We start from the raw sequence: 22,927 nt of genomic DNA on the forward strand, positions 1-22,927 counted from the left end.
TGGGGGTTCCAAGTCGCCTCAAGTGCTGCTCAGGGGGTTAAGTGCGATTCCAACATCATCTTAACGTCACCATGGAAAATTCCTATAATACACGAAAAAGCCTGGTAGTGTGGGATACTCAAGCAGGTTAAATTATGTGGTGGTCTCTGAAGGTGACTCTAGGGTCAAGTACCACCCATGTATGCTAAGTGGATCATGAACGGAAAGGTAAGACACTGGCTGGTTCCAGTCACGCTGGAGAGGCCATCCTAATAAGCTATGTACAGTGAGAGGATCGGCGCATCTATACAGTGATCGGCGCAATTACTAGTTTAAAACTGGTGATGGGCGGCCAATATGAGCAACCTGTGGAGTATTTACTTAAATGGATGTGCCATTCCTAACAGTGCAAAGTTCTATTTAAAAACGGTGGTGGGCGACAGTATTGTTCAATGCTTCCGGGTAAACATAGTGAGCGACATGTGGACTATATACATGAATGGCTACTGACAGTGATCGGCGCGAAAATATATATAGTGTTCGGCGCAGAGGTGCTAGTTGAATAGTGATAGGCATCGTTATCGTGATCTAATAGAAGGGTAGTGTGTTTGCCGTGATGCACGTCCCGCGTGTTTGTGAGCGAAAAACACGGCCCGGCAGTTACTAGGGCATTTCCTTAAGTCGCTACCGAGGCAAAAATTGGATAGGCATAGTTATGGTGATTGGATACAAGTTTGGATATTAGCCGTGATAAAAGCTCCGTGTGTGTAATAGCGGAAACACGGACGGGGTGATACTACGACAATAACTTAAGACGCTACCTAAGCACAAAGCCCCGCGCACTACCTGGACTCTATAGTGCTGCGTGGTCTGTCAAAAGGGGGATCCTCTCTTACCTATGGTGCATGGAGCTTCAATTGCTCAAGTCTGCTCTCAAGTGATGAAGCACCATCCCTAGTGTTAGAAGGACCATTAGAAAGCCGGCTCGTGCGCCAGTTGCGTGCACGTTGCAGACGTGCTAGGGAAGTAAATCTGGGCAGGGCCCCGAGGGGACCAACCTTCGAAAGGAGTCCAGTGGTCTAGTGGCGCCTTCAATGCACCGGAAAAGTCTGACATTCAATGGTGATATACTGCAGAGTGCCTCCTGTAAGGTCACGATATTCTATCATGTTCCACTGATTCCGATATACTGCAGAGTGTCAACCGGTTATACAGATTCATATGCATAAACAATATGTACATTATGAGAAACGGGCGAGCCCTTTACATGAATTCATATGCATGAAATTATATATATTTAGAAAAACGTGTCGTGGCAAATTTACAAATAACACAACAGTTATCATGAACGCACTATATACAACAAAATTGGTTATCTTTCTGAAGGAAGCAAATCAATCAACATAATAAGTACGGATAACAGATATGATTGCAGTAGAAAGCCCGCACATAGGTGTAGTAAGGTTAGCTGATCATCACTGTAGAGTGCATGTGTATATTCTCCGCAGGCATGAAAAAAGGGGGGGAAAGGTGGAATTACCCTATTCTCAGATTCGCGGCCTGTCTTGCAATCTCCTCATACTCGTTAAGACCCTTATGTATGGTATCAAAGGTATGTATCCATTTACATTCCCTCTAGTTGAGATTGTGTGTCAGCTGTCCACCCCTGGGGTTGGTATGAACTTTTTCAATCACCCACCACTTAAGGTCAGTAGAGGAATGTGCAAATTTGGTGAAGTGTTCCACCGAAGGCGCCCCCTGTGTTCTGCATCTAATTTTGCTGCAGTGTTGTAATACCCGGCATTTGACTTTCTGGGTGGTTTGACCTATATATAGGAATTCACAAGGGCACTGAATCGCATATATGACACCTGAGGAATTGCAATTGGTATGTTCATTCAAGGTGTGGGTATAGTCATTGTGTGTAAAACATTTGATTTCTTTAGTGAGTGCGCAAGCCTTACAATTCCCACATTTATAATTGCCTTTAATGGGAGTGATATTCCATAGGTGTGTCTGCCCACTAGGTTCTGTGGGTGGAAGGAGTGATTTCACCAAGGCGTTTCTGAGGCTTTTGCCTTTCCTAAAGGCGTATAAGGGAGGTTTTTTCAGATTGAGCTCGTCTGAGATCATGTGCCAGTGGCTATTGATAATTTTCTTAATGGAATTACTTTTGGTACAGAATGTTGTCACACATGTAAGTCTTTCTAGGGTATTCAAGGACTTCTCTTTTGGTTGTAGTAATATTTCCCTGTGATTATACCAAGCTCGCTTGCGTGATTTCTTAAGGAGCCGGGTGGGATACCCTCTATCCCTAAGTCTGTTCATAAGGTCGGTGGATTCCGAGAAGTAGTCCTCTCGTTTGGAACAGTTACGACGCACCCTTAAAAATTGTGAGTAGGGTAAATTGTCTCTTAGACAGCGCGGATGATGACTCTGATAGCTGAGTAAAGTGTTTCTCTCGGTGGTCTTTCTATAGAGTGTGGTATGTATCTTCTCATCTTCCACCTTGATTGTGATGTCTAAGAAGTTGATTTCTTTATTGCTGTGCCCAATTGAGAATTGGATATCTCTAGATTGTTCATTGAGCCAAGAGTGGAATTTGTCAAGTTCGAGGACACTACCTTCCTAGATCATAGGCACATCATCGATGTACCGCCGCCACAGAGCGATGTTATTTCTGTGCGGATTTTGTGGTGTGAGGACGTGCTCGCGCTCGTATGCGTCCATGTAAATGATGGCCAAGTTTGGGGCAAAACTCGCCCCCATGGCCACGCCTCTAGTTTGGTAGTAGTACTTATTTTGGAACATGAGAGTTTTTGGTCATGGCGATTTCAAGGATGGAGAGAATGAACTGATTGGGTACTCTCGTGGGTTTTGGTCTCTTGTCAAACACTGCCATGATGACATCTAATGCAGCGTTTTGGGGGATGCCCGTGTACAGTGAGGCTATATCCATTGTCACCAATCTTTCTTTTCTAGGATCAAATGGACGATTGTCCACTAGGTTTATTGCTTCCATTGTGTCTCTGATGTAGGTGGGTGTAGTCACTGCAATCGGTTTCAGAAAAAGATCGATAAATTTACATAAAGGTTCTAAAAGAGAACCGCATCCCGATATAATCGGTCTTCCAGGTGGATTCTCTACCCGTTTATGAATTTTGGGCGGGGTATAGATCGTGGGCATGCGCGGCTGACTGTTGAGATAATCGTGTTCATGTTGGCTCAGGAAACCCTCTGTCAGACCGGACCCTGTGACTTTCTTAATCGGTTGCGTGACCACTGAGCTGAGGTCCGTGCTAAGAAGGGAATAGTTTTGAATTACTTCAAGTTGGGACAAAATCTCCTGTCTATAGTCAGTGGTATTTTGGACCACTATGCCCCCCTTATCTGCTGGTTTTATGTCAATATTGGCGTTGTTTTTAAGGGTAGCTAGGGCTGAACGTTCTTTTTTAGAGATGTTGAAACTGACATATTCCTTTTGGGTCAGTGATTGCATGACATCTCGCATGACAATCTGCTCGTAAGCCATGATTTTGTGTGACATCATGTGTGATGGGGGATTGAAGGTGTGGTGGTCGAAGACCGGTGTTGGAAAAGGTCGGATTGAAGGGTATTTTTGCAAAATAGTATTTTAGTCTCAACTTCCGGAAGAATTGGTGGAGCTCAAGTTTCAGATTGAAACTATCTAGGAGGTTTGTCGGAACAAATGAAAGGCCCTTCTGGAGTAAATCTAGTTCGTCGTTGTTTAATGTGTACTGAGAGATGTTGACTACTGGGTTTTGTTTTACCACTGATAGTGTTGTCGGCGTGTCCGTATGTCTCCATGTACCTCTGGGGGGGGGGGGGGGGGGAAGTGTACCTGTTTCTTGGTTGACCCCCTGCCCCTGTTCCAAGTGGGATCGTTCATGTCCCTGGGGTTGGTCCATGGGCGTCCCCTGCATGATGGCTATTGGTCCCCCTCTAAAAAAGAGGGCAGTTGTTCGTTATGTCCTTGTGGGTATGTTCCTGCACTTGTCCCTGGTCTGTCGTTCTCACTATCAGAACTATTGCTAAAGGAGGAGTTGGAGAAGGTATTGTACCTTCTAAAGCCACCACGTCCTCTGCTGGTGTATCTTCCCCTAGTGTCTTGTTTGTGATAACCTTCTTGAAGATATGGATATGTCACTTTTTTGTTGTACTGTTGTATGTCTCATGCTTGTTTGTCTACCTTGGTTGATTGTGTAAAGGTTTCAAAGTCCTTGAGTGTTTTATCAAGTCTCTCCAGGGCCTCTTTGGCATTGATGAGGGCCTTGTCATCAAAAATCTCTTTTCTAAGATCAGCTATTTCTGTCATTAGTCGTTTAATTTCCTCCATGGCAGTCTCCACTCCAAGCACCATCCAGTTCCTGGAGCAGTTGTTGGAGATGTAGCTAAAGTTCTCTTTGAATTTGGGGTTGTCTATAAAAATGGCCGGTTCATTGCGTACCTGTAACCCTATCGGAATGACATTGGCTTGGAGATATTTGGTTAAGCCGTGTCCGTGGAGTCTAGTTCGAATCAACTTTTTCTCCAGTCTCTCTAGTTTCGTAATTTTCTCATTAAGAGTGACATCAAGCCCAAAGGAGACTGTGCCCAGGAGGTTAGATCCAAACTGCTCCTGTATTAATTTATCAATATAATCTTCGCTGTATGAAAGTGTTTCTTTATCAGCCATCTCCTGTTAGTGTGAGTGTGTGGCAAAACGTAACATATAAATCACAACATACAATATATATACAGAAATGTACAAAAAAAACCTCGCAGGCCAGCCTGCACAAGATAGTCGTTTCAAATAACGGGGTAACCCAAAAGTCAATCGGACCTGGGTACAATACGGGAATATAAGAGTGGTCCGTAACCAATATTTTAAACAATAAATTAATTACAGAAATGGAAGAAGTCGGTATTGTGTGAGAACTACAATACTGATAATTTATATCAAAAGCAGGCGTTTAAATCATCTGTACTCCATTCAAAATTTAAAGAGTGCATGTATTCAGCATGACCACAATGGAAATAGCGCCAAGACAATTAATTCATTGCTTACGCGTAGTTTATTTTAACAATTTAAGAGCATGTACGAGGTTGCAAGGAAGGAGAAGGTAGGAAAGTGGTGGTGAATAGGAAGGTATAAGTCAAAGAAACAGGAATAGCTCAGTAATCGATTCACTGACCGTTGCACCATGACAACAAGATTAGCGCCCATGCCTAATATACATCTTCCCCTTTTTAGGTTGCCCCCCTGCCTTGTCCTGAAGAAGACTCGCCGCTGAGGTCGCAAACTACCCTCACAGCACAAGTCGACTCAAAACGTCGACACCTTTCCACCTTGTAGACCTGTACCACCCTCCCCAGATTGATCCATGAAAATGCATTGTATGCAGGATATGAGTTTACAGATTACATGTAAACTTATAAAACGTGTATTGGACAGGCCTTGTTTGACTGGATTGCTGTCCCAGTCTGTTGAAATATCTAATTGTTATTTTTGTATCCTTCTTTGACTTATACCTTCCTCCACCACCACTTTCCTACCGTCTCCTTCCTTGCAACCTCATACATGCTCTTAAATAGTTAAATTAAACTACGCATAAGCAATTCCTTTAAACGGAAGAAACTGGGTGGACTTCGATTCACGTTCTTGGCACCTCAGTTCTGGAACACGCTCCCCCCTGAACTACGTCAAATCGACTCATATCCCTTGTTCAGAAAGTCCCTAAAACTTGGCTTTTCTCTCGGGCCTATGATCATTAGCTCACCCTATGCACCTGTTCACGTAGTCCCAAAATCAGCGCCAAGAAACCGTTGGTGAACAAGCACTTTAGAAATACCAGTTATCATTATCATATCATATCAGCAATGAATTAATTGTCTTGGCGTAATTTCCATTGTGGTCATGCTGAATACACGTACTCTTTACATTTTGAATGGAGTACAGATGCTTTAAACGCCTGCTCTTGATATAAATTCTCAGTATTGTAGTTCTCACACAATACCGACTTCTTCCATTTCTGTAATTAATTCATTGTATAAAATATTGGTTACGGACCACTCTTATATTCCCATGGTGGGCCATAGCTAGGTGGAGGCGACGAATGCAGTGACGAGTGCCCCTGGCAAGCATGAACTCTCATTGGTCGGGATGGACCAAGTCCTGCAGCAGGGATCTGAGTCTCTGGGCAATCACGGTAGCGAAGATCTTGAGCTCCATGTTAATAAGCGAGATCGGGTGGTAATCCGCCCAGTCCAGGGAGGGCGACTGCGTTTTTGGAATGACCACTATGGTGGCCACGTCAGATTCAGGTGGGAAGGATCCTGCCTCTGCCACATGGTTGAATAGCTCCACTAAATGGGGAACCAGAATCTCGTGAAAGGTCGTGTAGTACTCCTGGGGGTAACCATCCGGACCAGGCGTTTTACCGGGGTGTAATAGTGATATCGCCTCGTGAATTTCCTCCAGGGTGAAGGGGTGATCCAGAACCTCCGCGGTCTCCCAGGGAAGACGCGGCAGCAGAGTACCGGTCCTCTCCAGCAGGTCCGCCAGTGGAGCACCAGGAGGGCGAGCAGCATATAAGGTTGCGTAGTAATCATCAAAAGTTTGTGCTATGGCTGAAGACGTCACCTGGTGGGCCCCGGTATCCGAACGGATTTCAGGAATAACGTGGTTGACCTTGGGATAGGACACTAGGTTCTGAAGGAGCTTGCCATTTTTATCGCCCCACCTGTAAATGCATGCAACCGATGAACGACACAGCGTTTTTCGCAGATTCCAGTGAGATCCGGCGAATCTCCTCGTGGACCACTGCCAATTGCCGAGAGGAGTCACCGCGACTGTTAGTTAGCTGGGTTCTTTCCAGCTGTGCTGCCTGAGCTTCCAGCTGCACAATTTGGGCTGTTTGCTCCTTCCGTTTCGCGTGGACCAGTCCCCTGGCCACCCTCCGGACAATAGCCTTGCCGGCCTCCCACAGCGTCCCCAGTGAGGGAACCGAGCCCGTATTAGTGGAATAGTATTGACGCAGTTCCTGCCCGAGTGATTCCACGAGCGTGGAGTCCTGCAGAAACCAGGCGTTCAGCCGCCAAGTCGCCCGTGGACCCGCAGAGGAGGACCCGACACGAAAGGAGATAGGGGGAGTGATCCAAGATCCCCCTGGGCAATATCATGGCCCCAGAAACCAGTTGGCAGTCCGTGGCAGGCATCAGGAGGAGATCTATACGGGAGTGAGTATGATCGGCCGCCGACGTGTGGGTGTATTGTTCCTTGCGGGGGTTCCAGACCCTCTATATGTCACAAAGGCCCAGGGCCGAAGACCAACTTGAGAGGGCCCTCACGGAGGCGAGACGACCCTCCGATGGGTTCCCCGTCGCGTCACGTAGGGGTTGCAGGACGGCGTTGAAATCCCCCCAACCACCGTGAGGCCCTGTGGAAAGGAGGAGAAGATCAGCGTGAGGTGACGAAGGGTGGAGGGCAGAAGTGCAGGTGGAATGCAAGTGCATAGGAGGTTCGTAGGGTGCCCCTCAATCGTTCTGGAGATGGCCACAGATCTGCCCTGTGTATCAGTCTTTGCTCTAGCCACGGCAAAGGGAAGCCCCTTTCTGAGTAAAATAGCCACCCCCGGGAACCCCATGCAAAGCCAGAATGCCAGACCCTGTCAAATCCATATCGGGCTAGGAAGTTGCATTGTGTACCCAGGATGTGCGTCTCTTGGAGGAACAGGATGTCCGGCGTGTGGCAGTGGGCCGCGCGAAGGACGGCCGTGCGCTTGATTCGATCAATGAGGCCATTGATGTTCCTGGAGAGGTGTGGATAGGCCTATTGAGGGCGCTCGTCATCTAGAGGAATGATGTGTGGAGGGGCGGATGTAGACGTGGGGCCGTTCCAGCCCGGGGGAGGCACCCACTCGGGCCCGGTACCTAGGGAAAGAGGCATGGAAAGGGGTGATCTGCTTGTCAACTGCGGAGACAACTAGGGAATCGCGGCTGCCAGTGAGAACAATGAACAGCGGCCCATAGACGGCTAAAAATAACAAACTGTTGGGAGACAACGGTCCCCCCACCCCCCACCCACCCTTGCCCCCCAACTCCCCCACCCTACACTTCTGAAGTGGAAATATCTGTCGCCCCAAAATCCACAACCACTAACTACCGCACAAAGAGTTGATTCGCTAATCTAAAACGGTTAGCAACAAACAATCAAGAACGTGGCTGAATTGGACCCCCCCCTCCATGTATACGGATGAATGCCAACAGCTGAAAAAGACCAGAAGTGGTAAGCGTAAGATTAATGGGATGAATCGGGCCCAGTACTGCAATGGAAAGGCGAACCCCGATCGGGCCACCCAGTGGAGCCAGGTAGGTCCCCTCTCAGGGGATCAGGAGCAGACCGTTGTAGAGAGTCTTGATGGGTGAAATGCAAGTTACATAGTCTGCAGCGCCAGTCACACCCCCTCTACCCCACCAGAGCCATGAATCACGGGGCTCCCAGACAGGTCCGAATCCGACATGGCCCTTTGCAGAGTACCGTCAGGCCCGGGGATGCTCCCCCTGTCGATCAAGGAAGAGGATAAGGTGGGGGAAGAGGCGCTCTGGTTCGGGGGCTGAGTTGAGGAGCGCTGGGACTGCGCCCCCAGTGAATGGGAACTCCCTCCTTGGCGGTTTCCCCGTCTTAGAGATCCAGTTCGGCGTCTCTGGGTCTTGGGTGCATCTTGGCTCGGCTGCGTCGATTATCTACGGGCAGGGGAGGGGGCGGCACCAGGCAGGAGGCGACGCTCCTCCGTGAGCCAGGTCCATGCCGCCTGGGGGGTGTCCAAGAAGAACGTCTTGTCCTGGAAGATCACCTTAAGACGAGCTGGGAAGAGGAGACCATAGCGGAGACCCATAGCCCTGAGTTTTTGCTTGACCTCTTCATAGGACTGGCGCCGAGTCTGCACCTCTCTGGAGTAATCCGGAAATACCATGATTTTGGAGTTCTGGAAGAGCAACGGACCCAGGTCCCTGGCCGCCCCCAAAATTGTGTCCCTGTCCCGGAAGTTGAAGATTTGAAGGATGATGGGACGGGCGGGGGCTCTGGGAGGGGATTTAGGAGCGAGAGAACGGTAAGCCCGCTCCACCGCGAACCAGGGGGAGAGTTTCTCTTCGGGCATCCAGGAGCGGACCCATGCCTCAATGTAGGTGTCGGTGCGGCCTTTCTCCACTCCCTCCGGAAAACCCAGGAGGCGCAGGTTGTTTCTTCGTGCCCTATTTTTGGCATCTTCGGCCCTGCGGTGCAACTCAGAGGTCTGTGTCTGAAGGCGGGCCACCTGGGATTTGAGGGCGACCATGTCCTCCTCCACCGTGGAGATACGGGACTCCGTCTCCGTGATACGCGCCGTGGCAATACGGAGGTTCTGTAGAATTAGGGCCACGTCCACTCTCACTTTCCTGATCCTGCTTTCCACCGAGGCCTGGGACGCGCTTATCCTGCAGGATGATGGAGAGATCTCCCTCGGGGTGGGGGGGTCCCAGGAGCAGGCGGGGGCCTGGCCCCTGGGTCTCGGTCCGACATAGTAAATTGGTCCATCTTTGTTTGGGTTGGGGGATGGGGGTCTGGCTGGTGCGGGTTCTGCCCATGTCCCTGAAGAATCAGTCTGAGGTGGTCGGAGGGAGGGGAGACGCACCCCAGCGTCTCGGCCTCAGCCCCTGCCACCCGGCGTAGTGGCCGATCCCTCTCCCACAGACCGTTTTTGAAGTGAGGAGGCCACTCCCCAGGGAGCTCAACCTCCAACAGCAGCGGCGATCCCCCAGGTAGCCCCGGTGACCCCAAGACCACCATCCCCCACAGCAGGCAGGCCTCCGGCGTCCAGGGGGTGAAAGGGGGGGGGCAGGCACGTGCGCCACCCGACACGGTGGCCGATATGCCCCCGCACCAAACCACAGCGCACCACTTGGCCCATAGACGGTGGGGAAAGGCGGGCCCTCACAGCATCAGGCCCAGGGTAGGTCGGAGAACCCTTGGGGCCTTGGAAGCCGGTGCACCCTGCAGCTTCGGTGTCAGTAGTAGTACAGGCAATGGAAGGTCCGCACTGCGCGGGGGACCAAGCAGCCCGCCTCCAAGGATTACAGGACGGTCCCAGGCCAGCTGCCCCGCTCAGCCAATGGATCTGGCAGGTCTATGCATCCCGGCACTGCGCCTCCAAGATGGCGGGGGCGTGAAAAATCCGGCAGCAATCAACAGGGGGAGATTAGGGTACTCAGAGGGGTCCCACATCGGTGTGTAGTGAGGTGCGCAGGGTTCACATCAGTCCACGCAGGGCCCTGGGCCCTGAGAAACGATCCAACTGTCCAGTCACCAGCACGGATCTCAAACTCTCAGCCCGCACTGGGGCGCCCCTGCGCGGCCCCGGTGGTTCACCATCAAGTCCTGGGGGGAGGCGACCCAGACCCTCGGTCGCCACACAGCCACCGTGAAGCAGTTCCGGTCGCGCCCAGGCAGAGGCCCTCTCCTTGCCACCACGTCGGGCCGGGCACTCCCGCACCCCAGTAGGCCAGCCGCGTCACCCAGGCCCCGCCGCCACTCACCGCAGTCTCGCCCACGGGTAGGGCCGACACATCACCACGTCTGGTACTGCAGTTCCCGGCCGTCTCTCTCCCAGCCGAGGCGAAGCTCACAGGTGCCGCCCCGCGCCGTTCAGGAGGTCCGCTGGCAACCTCTCGCGGCTACGTCCATTTCCAGGGGGTCTAGAGCGCCCCAGGGCGCCTCCACTGCCCTCCGGGACCGCTCCTCGCCTCTCTCCGATGCAGCAGGTAGTAGAGCGGAGCCCGCACCGCAGCTCCAGGCTCCGTGGCGGGACAGGCAGCCGTCGGTGAAATCTGTATAAGCCAGGTGGGTCACAGGCAGACAGGGCAGGGAGACAGAGCACTGGATCGCCCGGGCCGAGGTTTCAGGCCCAAGGACGAGATGGCGAGGAGGCCGCCATCTTGAGTAATCAGGGCCGCCTGGGAGAGTGGGTCAGCGGGGACCGCATGGGCACCGGGGAGCCTCCCAAAAGGATCAGGGCGATGCAGGCAGGATGAGGTAGTCTCACTCAGCAGCGCGGGACTCCGTTGGCAGCTGAAAGCAGACGGATGCGAGGCGGATGATTGCGGGTGTCCGAAGCACTCTTAGAGTGCGACCGCCATCTTGACGCCTCAAGCCACCAAAATATCCCTTAGTCATTTTTATACCTCTGTTCTTCACAGCAAATAAAATTTAATTTTTGAAAGAAAATGTGATTGCATTCTAGAATTGAGAGTTCGGCTTTAATGTGAGTCTTTTTCTCTGGGTCTGGGAGTAGTCGCTAGTCCCAGGGCAGTATTTATGATGGGTATTGTCATTTACCACTGATGTCACAGGACCTCTAGTGCTATTTACTCATGTTGGACAATCTGACTTCTCCTTTTTGCACTTGACTCTGTGGTAAGATTGAACACTTGGAACTCATTTACCATTACAGCCTAAGTTACACCCAATAAGTTAAATGTCCAATCGAAATTGTAGCTTAGAAAAAGTATAGGTATTTTGTGTACAAATAGGAATGATAAAATGAATAAGCACGCAAAAAAGGAGTAGGCCCTTGTTCCTTCTGAGGCAAAGATATCACCATAAGCCTAATTCTAGCACTTATGTATTCCGGTGTTCTACAAATAACACGGGACCCAATGGCTAAACTTACATTCTGAGTAAGATTTGGATGTCCTGAGCTGCCTCCAGGAACTCTCTGGTCTTAAGTCTCCTTGTTATGGGTTATGTTTGTAAACATCAGTAAGTAGGGAAGTGATGCCAAGCAAAATGGTATTGCATATCTAGTTTTCTCCAATATTTTTTCTACCCCATTTTCTCAGAAGCTTTGGGTGAAAGGCTATTCTTAAGTTGGTTTGGAAGGTAATAGAGAATTCATTTAATCTGTACTCCAAAATGAAGTTGCCCCAAAGCCCTACTACCCCACCCATGTTTGTGGTAATGTTTTTTAGGGTGTTATAAGCCTGGTGGCCTTGATCCCCAATGATGAGCTAATGGGGTTTCAATGTCCGAGTCAAGGAGCACATTTCAGGAGTGGGTGATGTAAAAATCAACTCTGTCCCAAAGTTACTTGCAGTGAGAGTACTGGTGGTAGTATTGGATTAGCACCCAAAGTACGTCTTTTTGGTGTCCCGAAACATTAAGAGCCAGTATCTCAAAACTGACGGAGTGCAAGATTTTCAGTTGGCAGTACGCATCATCTCATTTGCCCTTTGGAATTGGGAAAGTGAACTTTAGGGCTGGGGTCCAACCCAGATTCTGAAACGTGCCGTCCAGGAATATCATTTATTTCTTGGTTTTATTATTTTACACTTTTGTATAGCACATGGAAATAGAGAGATATTTTGCGCTTTTAATCCGGGTGACTTTCTTTGAGCTAAGGGCCTGTTGGCCTGAGTCGTCATTATCCAACCTGATACCTTGTGACAATATGGGAAAAATAAAAGCTAAAAGGTGATCTGTGGACATTGTGAGCTTAGCCTGAACCCAAGCCCATGTAAATTGGGAGGAGTAGGAAAAAGGGCTGCCCCCAGCAAGCTTATAATAAAAACTAAATTATAATTGTGGGATTTGAGACTTTCAAGCCTAGTTTTGAGTCCCCCCCCCCCCACACAGTTTCCTGGGGTCTGAGGATTTGCAAAATGTTTACAGGATTTCCAAATCTTAAAGGGAAAACTAGAAAGTGTATGGTGCCCTGCAGCTGGGAATGGTCAAACCCCTATAACCTCCACCCTCACACACAGCCTTCAGTGGTGTACAGCGTGGATTGGCTGCATACAGTGGTTAAACCCCACTGCGCATGACCAAAGCCAATGTGTGGTTGGGGTTGGTCGTAGGAAACGTTTTATAATATACCAAATACAACAAACAAAATTACTGAAAAAAACAAAAGTTTTGGTTTACTTGGGTTATAACACATTATGCTATGTTTAAAAATATGATCTCAGAAATTCACTTAAAGATCCGCAGTTAAAGTTCTGTTATGATTACAAATTGAAACTGAAAAGTAATGGGTCAAAAGTAATGCTTAGAATCACAATCCATAACTCGCACATCAGTCCTGTATACCTTATTCACACAACAAATGCTGTGGTGAGGACCTCACAAAATTTACTCTATTAAATACCACCTAACAGAAACTGTAATTGAATAACACATACTCCAAACCAGTAAATAGTATGTTCATGGTTTAGTCGTTCAAAGCAGGTAAGCGTGATGTGATTTGTAATGTCACCTATCACATCAAGGGGGAAATCATGATCTTTGCACCTGATGTGTGAATTTTGGTTTCCATGGCTGTTGTGTGAGTGTCTGGAAAAGCTTCAGCGTTCCGTCCATCATCTCCTTGTGTTTGCTTTATTCACCCTAAGTTGGCAGGGTATGCCCAGACGTGGGTCTCTTGCTCACTTTGCCACTGGATTCAAGCTAGCCTGGCTGATGAGGACTGTTAGCCCAATACCGGTCCCAGGATGCTTGTTTCCGGTCCAGGGAAGACCTGGCTTGGAGTTCGGGCTGGACTGTTCCCATGAGGCACAGGGTCAAGACTGATTGCATATAGCTGTGCCTGAACTGGGGTGTTGCAGTGAGCTAAAGAACGATGATGGATTCAACCCAGATCTTTTACTGGGGGTGAGTGTCTGAAAAGTTTCCGGGTTCCGTCCGTTATCTCCTTGTATTTACATTGTAATAATTTAGTAAACTGAAAAAAAATACAAAAATGATTTGCTTCCAAATTACAGCTGTCCAATTGATTATGGTCATTGTAAGTATCCTCTTATTATCTAAAACAAGGCCTTGCAGCTACCCCAAAGTCAAAGCTAGAATTTCTTTCCTAATGATTGCATTGCAACAACATTTCTGTTAAGGGAGTCTTTGTTCATGGAAGACAGAAGCTAAACTATCTTGCCATGCTGCAGGTTTAATTAACCACATTCTCCAGCATTTGATCGTCTATGACAAGATTTCCTTAGAGAATACTTGTTTTTGAAGCTTTATTGTTTCTTTATTACTGATTAATTTTCATTATAATGTTTAGTGCCATGCATTTCTTTCTTAAGTGACGAGGTGGCTGCAGGCGCTGTACTAAATAAGTCCAGTTTTGGAAACTGTACAAGTTTCTTCTCCTGCGCTGCTCTTCTCTCTTTAGCCATAAGAAATAATGCCAATCCCCTTTCTCTGTCCTTAAGAGTCTTAGGAGTGAAAGCCTTGCATTTATAAGTTCTTAATGCCTTATGATTTGGGTAAAGGCAATAAATACACTGAGAATGAGGGTCATCAGCATAAAGTTTCTTGTGTACACAGGATGAAAAAGGTTTGAAAAGTTTTCTTCTCTGTCGGTCATGACCGTTAGTGACGGTTAGCTGTCTGATTTAAAAAGAGAAATCTCCCTGAGCCAGGAAAGCCCACATTTACCCTAAAAATAACTCATGATACTTCTGTGCTGAACATAGGGCAGGTTCAAATCCAGGCCAGATCAAAAAAGTAAAAGCTTCAGGTTCACTTAAAAATTTGAGCAGAGGTCGGCCAGGGTATGCCTTCACACGATGTGCGGTAGAAATTTAGCTATGTGGAAGTGCTACTAAATAGATAATGTTTCAGGCCCATAGCCCTTTTAACACTGCATAGTGCTATTTTAATGTACTGGGGATTCCCAGTCTGACGAAGGGGGATGATTTCAAGAATGGGAATATATAAAAGATACCAACGTTAGAGAACTGCGTTACAGGTAAGTAACTAATTTCTTTCTGTCGTGGACTAGACGTGTGTGTTTAGATTATATTCACTATCTGCATTGGTTTCCTCAGATGATTGCATAGTCCTGTTTGATCTGAGTGCAAGAGGCACATGACTAAAAGGGAAACCAGATGTTTGTTTTTTATTTGTTTTTCTTTTGGTCATTTTCTCTCCCAGGATTTATTGAATGAAGCTAAACAAAGGCTGGCTAAAATAGTGAAGGATGGTGCCAGGTACCAATCACTGATGGATGGATTGGTAATGCAGGTATGTTGTCATTGAATTATTTATCACAAAATGTGAGACTACATGAATGCAGTTCAGACCACCTGACCAGTTCAAGGCTTACCCCTCTGCTAATGTCTGTAAAGTCGTTATTGCATTTAGTAGACTGAAGCACAGTGGCAATTGTTCATAAAGCGATTCATAAAGAAAACGTAATTAGCCGTCATTGTATTGTAATTGATTTAATATAGCTCTTTATGACCCTGACTAGGTTCTGAAGTACACTATTAGACACTGAGCACCCATCACCTCACGGAATGTTTAGTTGAAGGTAGGTTAGGTTACTGTGTGTAAGAGAAGGGAGTCCTTCCATCGTCTGGTAACCATGCAATTAGCCAGTAGGAGGGCCAAGTCGAGGAAGCGTTCACCTACCCTGTCCTTGGTTGAGCGTAATGCTCCAGTGCGCGAGCCTCCCAGCGGTGCAAAGCGGCCAAGCCAATGGTCTGAGCCAGCTGTGTAGTAACAGCCACCCACTACTGTGACACAGGGATGGGCTGGTCGACAACACGTGTAGAAAGTCAGCACTCTGTGCCTGGCAGCGAGGGCGCAGGACTCGTGCACCAAGAAGGAGTCTTGTGAGGTGTGAAATAACTGTGGTACTCATTCATACCACCAGGGAGGGCACTCGGAAGAGGTGTCTTCCAACTGCTCTGCACTAACCAGCAACTCACCAATTGTAGCTGCGCTGCCAATTAATAATGTTCAAAACTTGGGGCTCCAAGCCCTCCCTTGTCTGATGGCAATTTCAATTTCGCAAGAGTAGCACTGCTGCCACCCGTCTGCCAAATGAGTTTGCCCAGTAGGGTGTCCAGTGAGTGACAGAATGTTACCAGTAACAGGAGGGGGAGAATGGCAAAGTATAAAAAGATTAATTTTTCAAAGAGTCTGAAGCACACCCGGTTTCTTCTCATTAATTTGAACGCTTCATATTTTTCACTTTCAGCATGCATACACTCCTGGTGCATTCCGCTCCTTTTAGTGCCCGATTAAGAATCTCAGAAAGGGGATTGTGACTCGTAGCTTACGAGTCACTAAAGGAGTTGCACAGCTTTATGCACATTTGTGTTGGATTTTGTATCACGTACTCACTTGTAAACCAATTTCATCCATTTTATTTCAATAATTTATTCATTTTTTGTCCGTCACGTCACAGTTCCATATATTCACGCTTGCTAATTGCTCTCGGATTGCCCATCCGGGCTTATCCATAGGCACGTAAAGAGAACTTAATCAGTCCATTACATATCTTCACCCAATGCATTTCGGTCTCGTGTTTGACCTTCCTCAGGGGTATCTACAATTATTAAGAATGCATATGTCAGCCCCACATTTTTTACAAATGACTGTAAATAACGCAATCATTTTTTGCTCAAGCCCCAATATCATAATACATCCTTCTAAAACAAATGTTTACTCCCCACTGTTCAGCTGTTTACCTTCTGTGCAACATTACCCCTGCATTCATAACCCCCTCCCCATGGTTTAAACCGAATCAGTTTCCGATAACACTTTAGATGTAATAGCCCATCCTCCTCGCATTCCGCCCATCTGTTATACCACGTATCTTACTCTCCCCAACTCCCCAGATTGTACCTGTAGTCCATTTGTCGTGATTCCAAAAGATACCGGTGTGTACTTACTACCCCTACGTGACTCACGTGGGGGTAGTACACACAGGTGATAAACAGGGAGTTTACCAACAAGGTGGGTTTCAACATGGCGTTCTGCACGGAGTGGTTCTCTCTTGGAATCACGACATGGTTTCAGGAAGTTTCCTTATACCAAGCTGAGTATGCAGGTGTAGTGCATGAACTCCTGTGTGAGTGAGTCATGCAGTCTGGGGCTCACTCACTCCACACTTGTAAATTGCGCCTGCACCAGGCATTTTCTCATTTGCAAAGTTAAGCGCATGCGCACAGCTAGGCAGCCCCCACATCCCCGGGAATTACTGCTTCCTACAACCAGAATGGAAAAAACATTCAGAGCAGTGAGAACCAGTTCATTTGATGCAAAGAACTGTTAACAAAAACCATGTTCAGCTATTGTAGATCTGGCAACTTAAACAAAACAGCAACAAAAAACAAACAAGCATTGGCATAGCCAATAGGTCTCGCTTTTTGGACCCTATAAGTATTTGGTTATGCAGCAGAATATCCTTGGTGCAACAACACCAACTGTTGCATGGCTAAACACTTATAAGGTCCCAAATGCGAGACCTATTGGCTATGCCAATGCTTGTTTGATGACTTTGTATCCTTTTCTTGTCTCCTGGTGCACGTAGGGATGCCCGGTTTTAAGTCTTGTGGGTCGTGCCGCCGTAACATGTCGGTGGTGGACCCCCACAATGTGTGCCTCTACTGCCTGGAGACCGACCATGATTCCCAGGACTGTTGAGACTGTCTAGCCATGGGAGCAGCGCAGGAAGTTGCTGGAGGTCCGGCACTCCTCTCACTGCCGCTCCGGGTATAGGTGCCTTTCGCGGGACCGGAGCAGTCGCTCCTCGGGCCATAAGTCTTTGCCTTCAGATTCCGGTAAACGATGCCATAAAAAGAAGTCGAAGAAGAGTGTTTGCTCTCCGACGTCCCCCTGTCACTCCCTGGAGGCGGACGAGGGGGACAAGGGCTCCGCCCCTGCGGTTCCTCTGGAGCCAGGGAGTCCCGCGGCCTACCCGCTATACCCGGGTTCGTCGGCGACTCCCGAACAGATGCAAGAGTTTCTTGCTGCCATGGACCGCCTCTTTAGGCCTGGGCTCCCTCCGGCGCGCCTTCGGGCCCCGCGGTCCCGTGTCCAGATCCTGTTGGCCCAGCGCCACACGATCCTGCGGCTCCGGTCCCGGTGCCACAAGGTGCAGCGCCGCTGGCTCCGGCCCCAGCGCTGCCCTTGGCTCTACCACAGACGCCGCACTGGGTGCCGTTTATCCCAACCCTGCCCCGTTTCTCGGACCATTTCGTTCTGGCCTGGGATCCGAATTGTGATACGGCTCAGCCCCGACCGGCGCTTGCCCCCCTCTCTGGCTCCGGCACTGATCCCGCTGGCTCTCTCTACTCTGGAGCTGGACGAGGACTGGGAAGGCTCCGAGGACCCCCTTGCCCGGTAGTGTGACTCCGAGCAGGATTGGGTGGACGAGCTTCAAGATGCAGGTGAGCTTGATGTGTCTTCTGACCCGGGGTTTGCCTCTCCTCCACCTACTATGGAGGAGGGTGCTTCTTACACGATGGTGCTCCTGAGGCTCTCCATCTCGACCTCCCTATGATGGCCCTTAAGACCAACCTCCTTACGGAGGTGCTCCAGACGGCGTCTACGTCTTTGGAGCCGCTGCTCCCTTTCAATGAGGCTCTCACCGAAGTCCTCTTAGGCACTTGGTTGCGACCGGCCCCGGGGGAGCCAGTAGATAAAAACGTCGCAGAGTACCTTTCCCACGGCTCTGCCGGAAAAGGACTCTAAAAGGCTAGACCAATTTGTCAAGAGGTTGTTCTCCTCAGCCAGCTTGGGGTTGCGGTCGGTTAACACCGCATTCTTATTGGGCGGTTACTCTCACGCAGTGTGGGATTCGGTAGCTGAGGTCTTGCCTCAGTGTTCTAAGGAGGTCCAGGCTGGCCTTTCCCAAGCGATTGCAGAGATGCGCCGAAGTTTTCCATCAGGTGTGTTTTGGACACCGCTGATTCGTTGGGCAGGGCAGTTTCCACGACTGTGGCATTGCGGCGCCACAACAGGTTGCGTTCCACTGGGTTCTCACCCGATGTCCAGAGTTCGCTCATGGACATGGCCTTTGATGGCTCCTGCCTCTTTGGCGAGAAGGCTGACTATGCCCTGGAGCGCTTTAAAAATCTCTGGCCACAGCCAAGTCTTTTGGTCTTTCCACAAAGAACCCTGCCACGCCTGGGTTTCGTTCCTTTCGTGGCCATGGCAGGGGCGCCCAGGCATGCTCTTCCAGCAAGCCTGTGCAGAACCAACCTTACCGCGGCCGTGGATTCCGCTGGGGCGGGTCTGGTAACCAGTGCGGGGGTCAGTCCACTTCCATCCCCACTGCTTCCGCCTCTAAGCCTTCCTAATCCGAGCTTCAGGCAGCACCCCATGCCGGTGGGTGGCAGGATCCACCACCACCTCCACCACTGGCGCAACATTACATCAGACAAGTGGGTGCTACAGATAATCGGCCAAGGTTACGCACTCCCCTTTCTGTCCTCTCCTCCGGCCATGCCGCCTCGGTGCCACCGCATGTCAGGGGATCATTTGACTCTTCTCCGTCAGGAAGTCTCGGCCCTCCTGGTCAAGGGGGCCATCGAGCACGTTCCCGATCAGGAAGTAGGGAGTGGTTGTTATTCCCACTACTTTCTGGTCCCCAAGGGCAAGGGGGGGGCCTGCGCCCCATCTTGGATCTCCGGGACGTCAATCGCTTCCGCCGGAAGGAGAAGTTGAAGATGCTGACTCTGGCCCAGGTCCTGGCTGCCCTGGACCCTGGAGACTGGATGGTGGCGTTGGACTTGCGGGACGCATATTTTCACATCCCTGTCGTGCTGGCCCATCCGGCGCTGCCTGCGTTTCCCGGAAGGCCAGGAGCATTTTCAGTTTGCCGTGCTCCCCTTTGGCCTTACCAGTGCCCCTCAGGTGTTCACGAAGGTGATGGTGGTGGTCGCAGCTCATCTGCGCAGGTCAGGGGTGTCCGTTTTCTCCCTACCTCGACAACTGGCTGTTGAAAGCGGGCTCGCCCCAGGCAGTCGTCACCCACCTCCAGACTAGGGCCGACCTCTTGCATTTGCTGGGGTTCTCCATCAATGTGCCGAAGTCGCACCCGAGTCACTCTCAGAAGCTCCCCTTCATCGGAGCCGATCAGAGGCCTCTGGTCTCCGGTGGAGTCCCTGCTTCATATCAACCTTCTGGAGCTGCGGGCGATCCGACTTGAAGGCATTCCTTCCCTCTGTCCGAGGAAGTGTAGTTCACGGAGAACACCACTGCCATGTAGTATTGCAACTAACTGGGCGGGGTGGGGTCGTGGGCCATATGTCAGGAGGCTTTGCGCCTCTGGACATGGCTGGATCATCAAGGCATTACATTGGTGGTTCAACACCTGGCAGGTTCTCTGAATGCCTGGGCGGACGAACTCCGCCGCGGGTGCATGGTGGATCACGAATCGCGTCTGAACTCTGACGTGGCGCAAGGTCTCTTTCTGCAGTGGGGAGAGTTTTGGTTAGATTTAATCGCCGCCGAAGAGAACTCACAATGTCGTCAGTTCTGCACGTTAGAATTTCCAAGGCGGCACTCGCTCGGAGCCGCTTTTCGTCGCAAGTGGAGTTGTGGTCTGTTGAGCGCCTTTCCGCCTATACCACTTTTGCCCAGAGTGCTGAAGATCAGGCACGACCGGACCCAAGTCATTCTTGTGGCTCCGGACTGGGCTCGAAGAGTATGGTATCCCGGGCTACTCTGCATGAGCATCGATTTCCCCCGATCCGTCTGCCTCTTCGGGAGGATCTTCTGTCACAGCAGCAGGGGACGGTCCTCCATCCGAACCTGTCCAGCCTCCACCTCCATGCATGGAGATTGAGCGGCGACAGTTGACACCTTTCGATCCGGAAGTCTGTGATGTCATTCTGGCAGCTAGGCGTCCCTCCACCAAAATGGTATACGCCTGCAGGTGGAACAGATTTTTGGCATGGTGCGCAGCAAAGGCTGTGGATCCCCTTTCTGCCCCTCTTTCTGAGGTTCTTCTGTTGCTTCTCTTTGGCCCAGCAGGGATCTGCTCTGGGCACTATCAAAGGTTATCTTTCGGCCATCTCCGCCTTTCTACGTCTTCCAGATAAGCCTTCTCTTTTTAAGTACCCAGTTGTTAACTGTTTTCTTAAGGGCATTATGCATACGTTTCCACCTGTACCCGTCATAATGCCTCAGTTGGACTTGAATCTTGTTTTACGTTTCCTGATGTGCGCTCCCTTTGATCCCCTTCATAACTGTCCCTTACGTCTTTTCACTCTAAAGACAGCTTTCCTTTTTGCCATCACCTCTGCCAGAAGAGTGAGTGAGCTCCAGGCCCTTTCTTCCAAACCTCCTTTCCTTTCTGTTCATTCGGACAAGTTCGTTTCAAGGACCCGTCCTGCTTTTCTGCCAGAGGTTGTCACGCCCTTCCACATCGGGCAGACCATCATTTTGCTCACCTTCTTTCTGCCTCCGCATCCTTCAAGGGAAGAGGAGAGGCTCCACCGTCTTAAGAACCCTAGTTTTATGCACCGATGGTTAGTATCCTGCATGGCTCTGCGTTTCGGCGCAGAAAGTCGTGTACAGAACTGACGTCCGCGTGCATGGGTGGCGCCTAAGTAGTCTCTGTGACGTCATCTCAGCGCTCACGACACCAGTGACGGACACGGAGCCGCACAACGCCACCTACCGACGCGCAGGGGTACTGCTAAGCAAAACTTTCCAGGTCCAGTCTGACGCCTAGGGAATATTCTAAGGTAAGGAATCTATCACTAACTAATGTCTCTTACAGATATATCGTTACACAAGTAGTAACTTGTGCTTCAGCGCCTTTAGGAGTAACTGGACGTGAGGCACAAGACAAAACGTCTCTTTATCCATCCCCACGATGGCACGATCTCCACAAGACTGCCTCCCAAGCTGACTCTGAAGAAAAAACCCACCTTTGAGGAGAAACATGACTTGGAGCCATCCCCGTTTCCCTAATGCAGGAAATTCAAGGGCAGGGGCATAAGCCATATTCCATTTGTTCCTCAACCTCCTCCATTTCCTTGTGGAGACTGTCTGGATCGGAGCTTACTGTCCACCTTCTGGCTGTACTCAAAGGGAAGCTATAGTAGGCCACAGGCACACTGAGGATGTCGGTCAAAGCCATGGTGGTGGCACCTAGGTGGACAAAAAATAGAAGCCCTCCCCAATGAACTGCCATTCATCAGTGGTCTGGTTATCCTTAATGGTCCACGCTGCTTGTCAGTGCACTAACTCTCAGGGTACGGTTTATACTCTCCCCACCTAATAAAGAGTAAGAAGGTCGATGCCACAAGGAAGAGGGTAGCAGTGGGAGCCACCACCCACCTAAGAATTGCAAACGTATTCGGCATGCTCTCCAGCTACAACCCAGTAAGCTGGGATGAAATGCAAGACATCATTAATCACCTGCCTGCTGAGTTTTAAGCAGAGGAGTGAGGAGTTAGTGGCAGAGGTTAAACCCATTTCAAAAGTATCCATCTGGTGCATCCTTGAGGCAGGTGACGACGTAGCTTGGGTGTCAACATCATTGTCTCAATTAGGTGCAACATGTAAATTCTCATTTTGGGTTTTAAACCTGAAGTCTAGAAACACCTGCTCAGCCTGCCCTTCGATGGAAGGATGACTTTGAGGGAAAGATGGAACGCTTGCGACCACTGTGTGGAGAGGCACTGATGTAAAGTGTGTATATGTCAACTCCACCAAATCCATTGTGCCCTCAAGACCTCAACCACGATTGGTTCCTTTTGGAGGAATCCGTACAGGGCCTTTTTGAAATCCACCTTCCCTGACCTTTCCCCCTTCTATCAGAGATAGCCGCACTACCAGTAGCAAACACCACACAGCTACCACCGGGGTGCCTACCCAGGCAATACTGACAGGGGAAGGGGTATTGTGGGTTCCATCTAGGGGGCCTCCACCTACAAATGTTGAATTCCTCCACCACCCCAATGACCACACATCACTTGTTTTGGGGGACGGTAGAGTTTCCTCCATGCTGGCAGAAAATCAAATCTGACAAGTGAGTCTTAGCAGTGGTTCACCACTGCTTCTGCCTAGAGCTTTACACACGTCCTCCCAACAACCCACCTTGAAAGTACATCCTCAGCAGAGAGCATCTCAGCCTCATGGAGGAATATGTCTAATACATCTCCTAAA

General features: G+C 49.6%; 1 protein-coding gene across 1 annotated transcript in view; it reads left to right on the plus strand.

Annotated features, from left to right (window-relative positions):
• The window catches only part of ATP6V1E1 (ATPase H+ transporting V1 subunit E1), a 199,848-nt gene that overhangs the window by 40,195 nt on the left and 136,726 nt on the right, over positions 1 to 22,927 (plus strand). Inside the window, exon 5 of the mRNA XM_078673633.1 lies at positions 14,945 to 15,034. Within this exon, the coding sequence (XP_078529759.1) occupies positions 14,945 to 15,034 (90 nt within the window). The remainder of the gene's footprint in view (positions 1 to 14,944; positions 15,035 to 22,927) is intronic.

Source organism: Lissotriton helveticus, chromosome 1_1 (assembly GCF_964261635.1).
Source record: "Lissotriton helveticus chromosome 1_1, aLisHel1.1, whole genome shotgun sequence".
Classification (NCBI taxonomy): domain Eukaryota; kingdom Metazoa; phylum Chordata; class Amphibia; order Caudata; family Salamandridae; genus Lissotriton; species Lissotriton helveticus.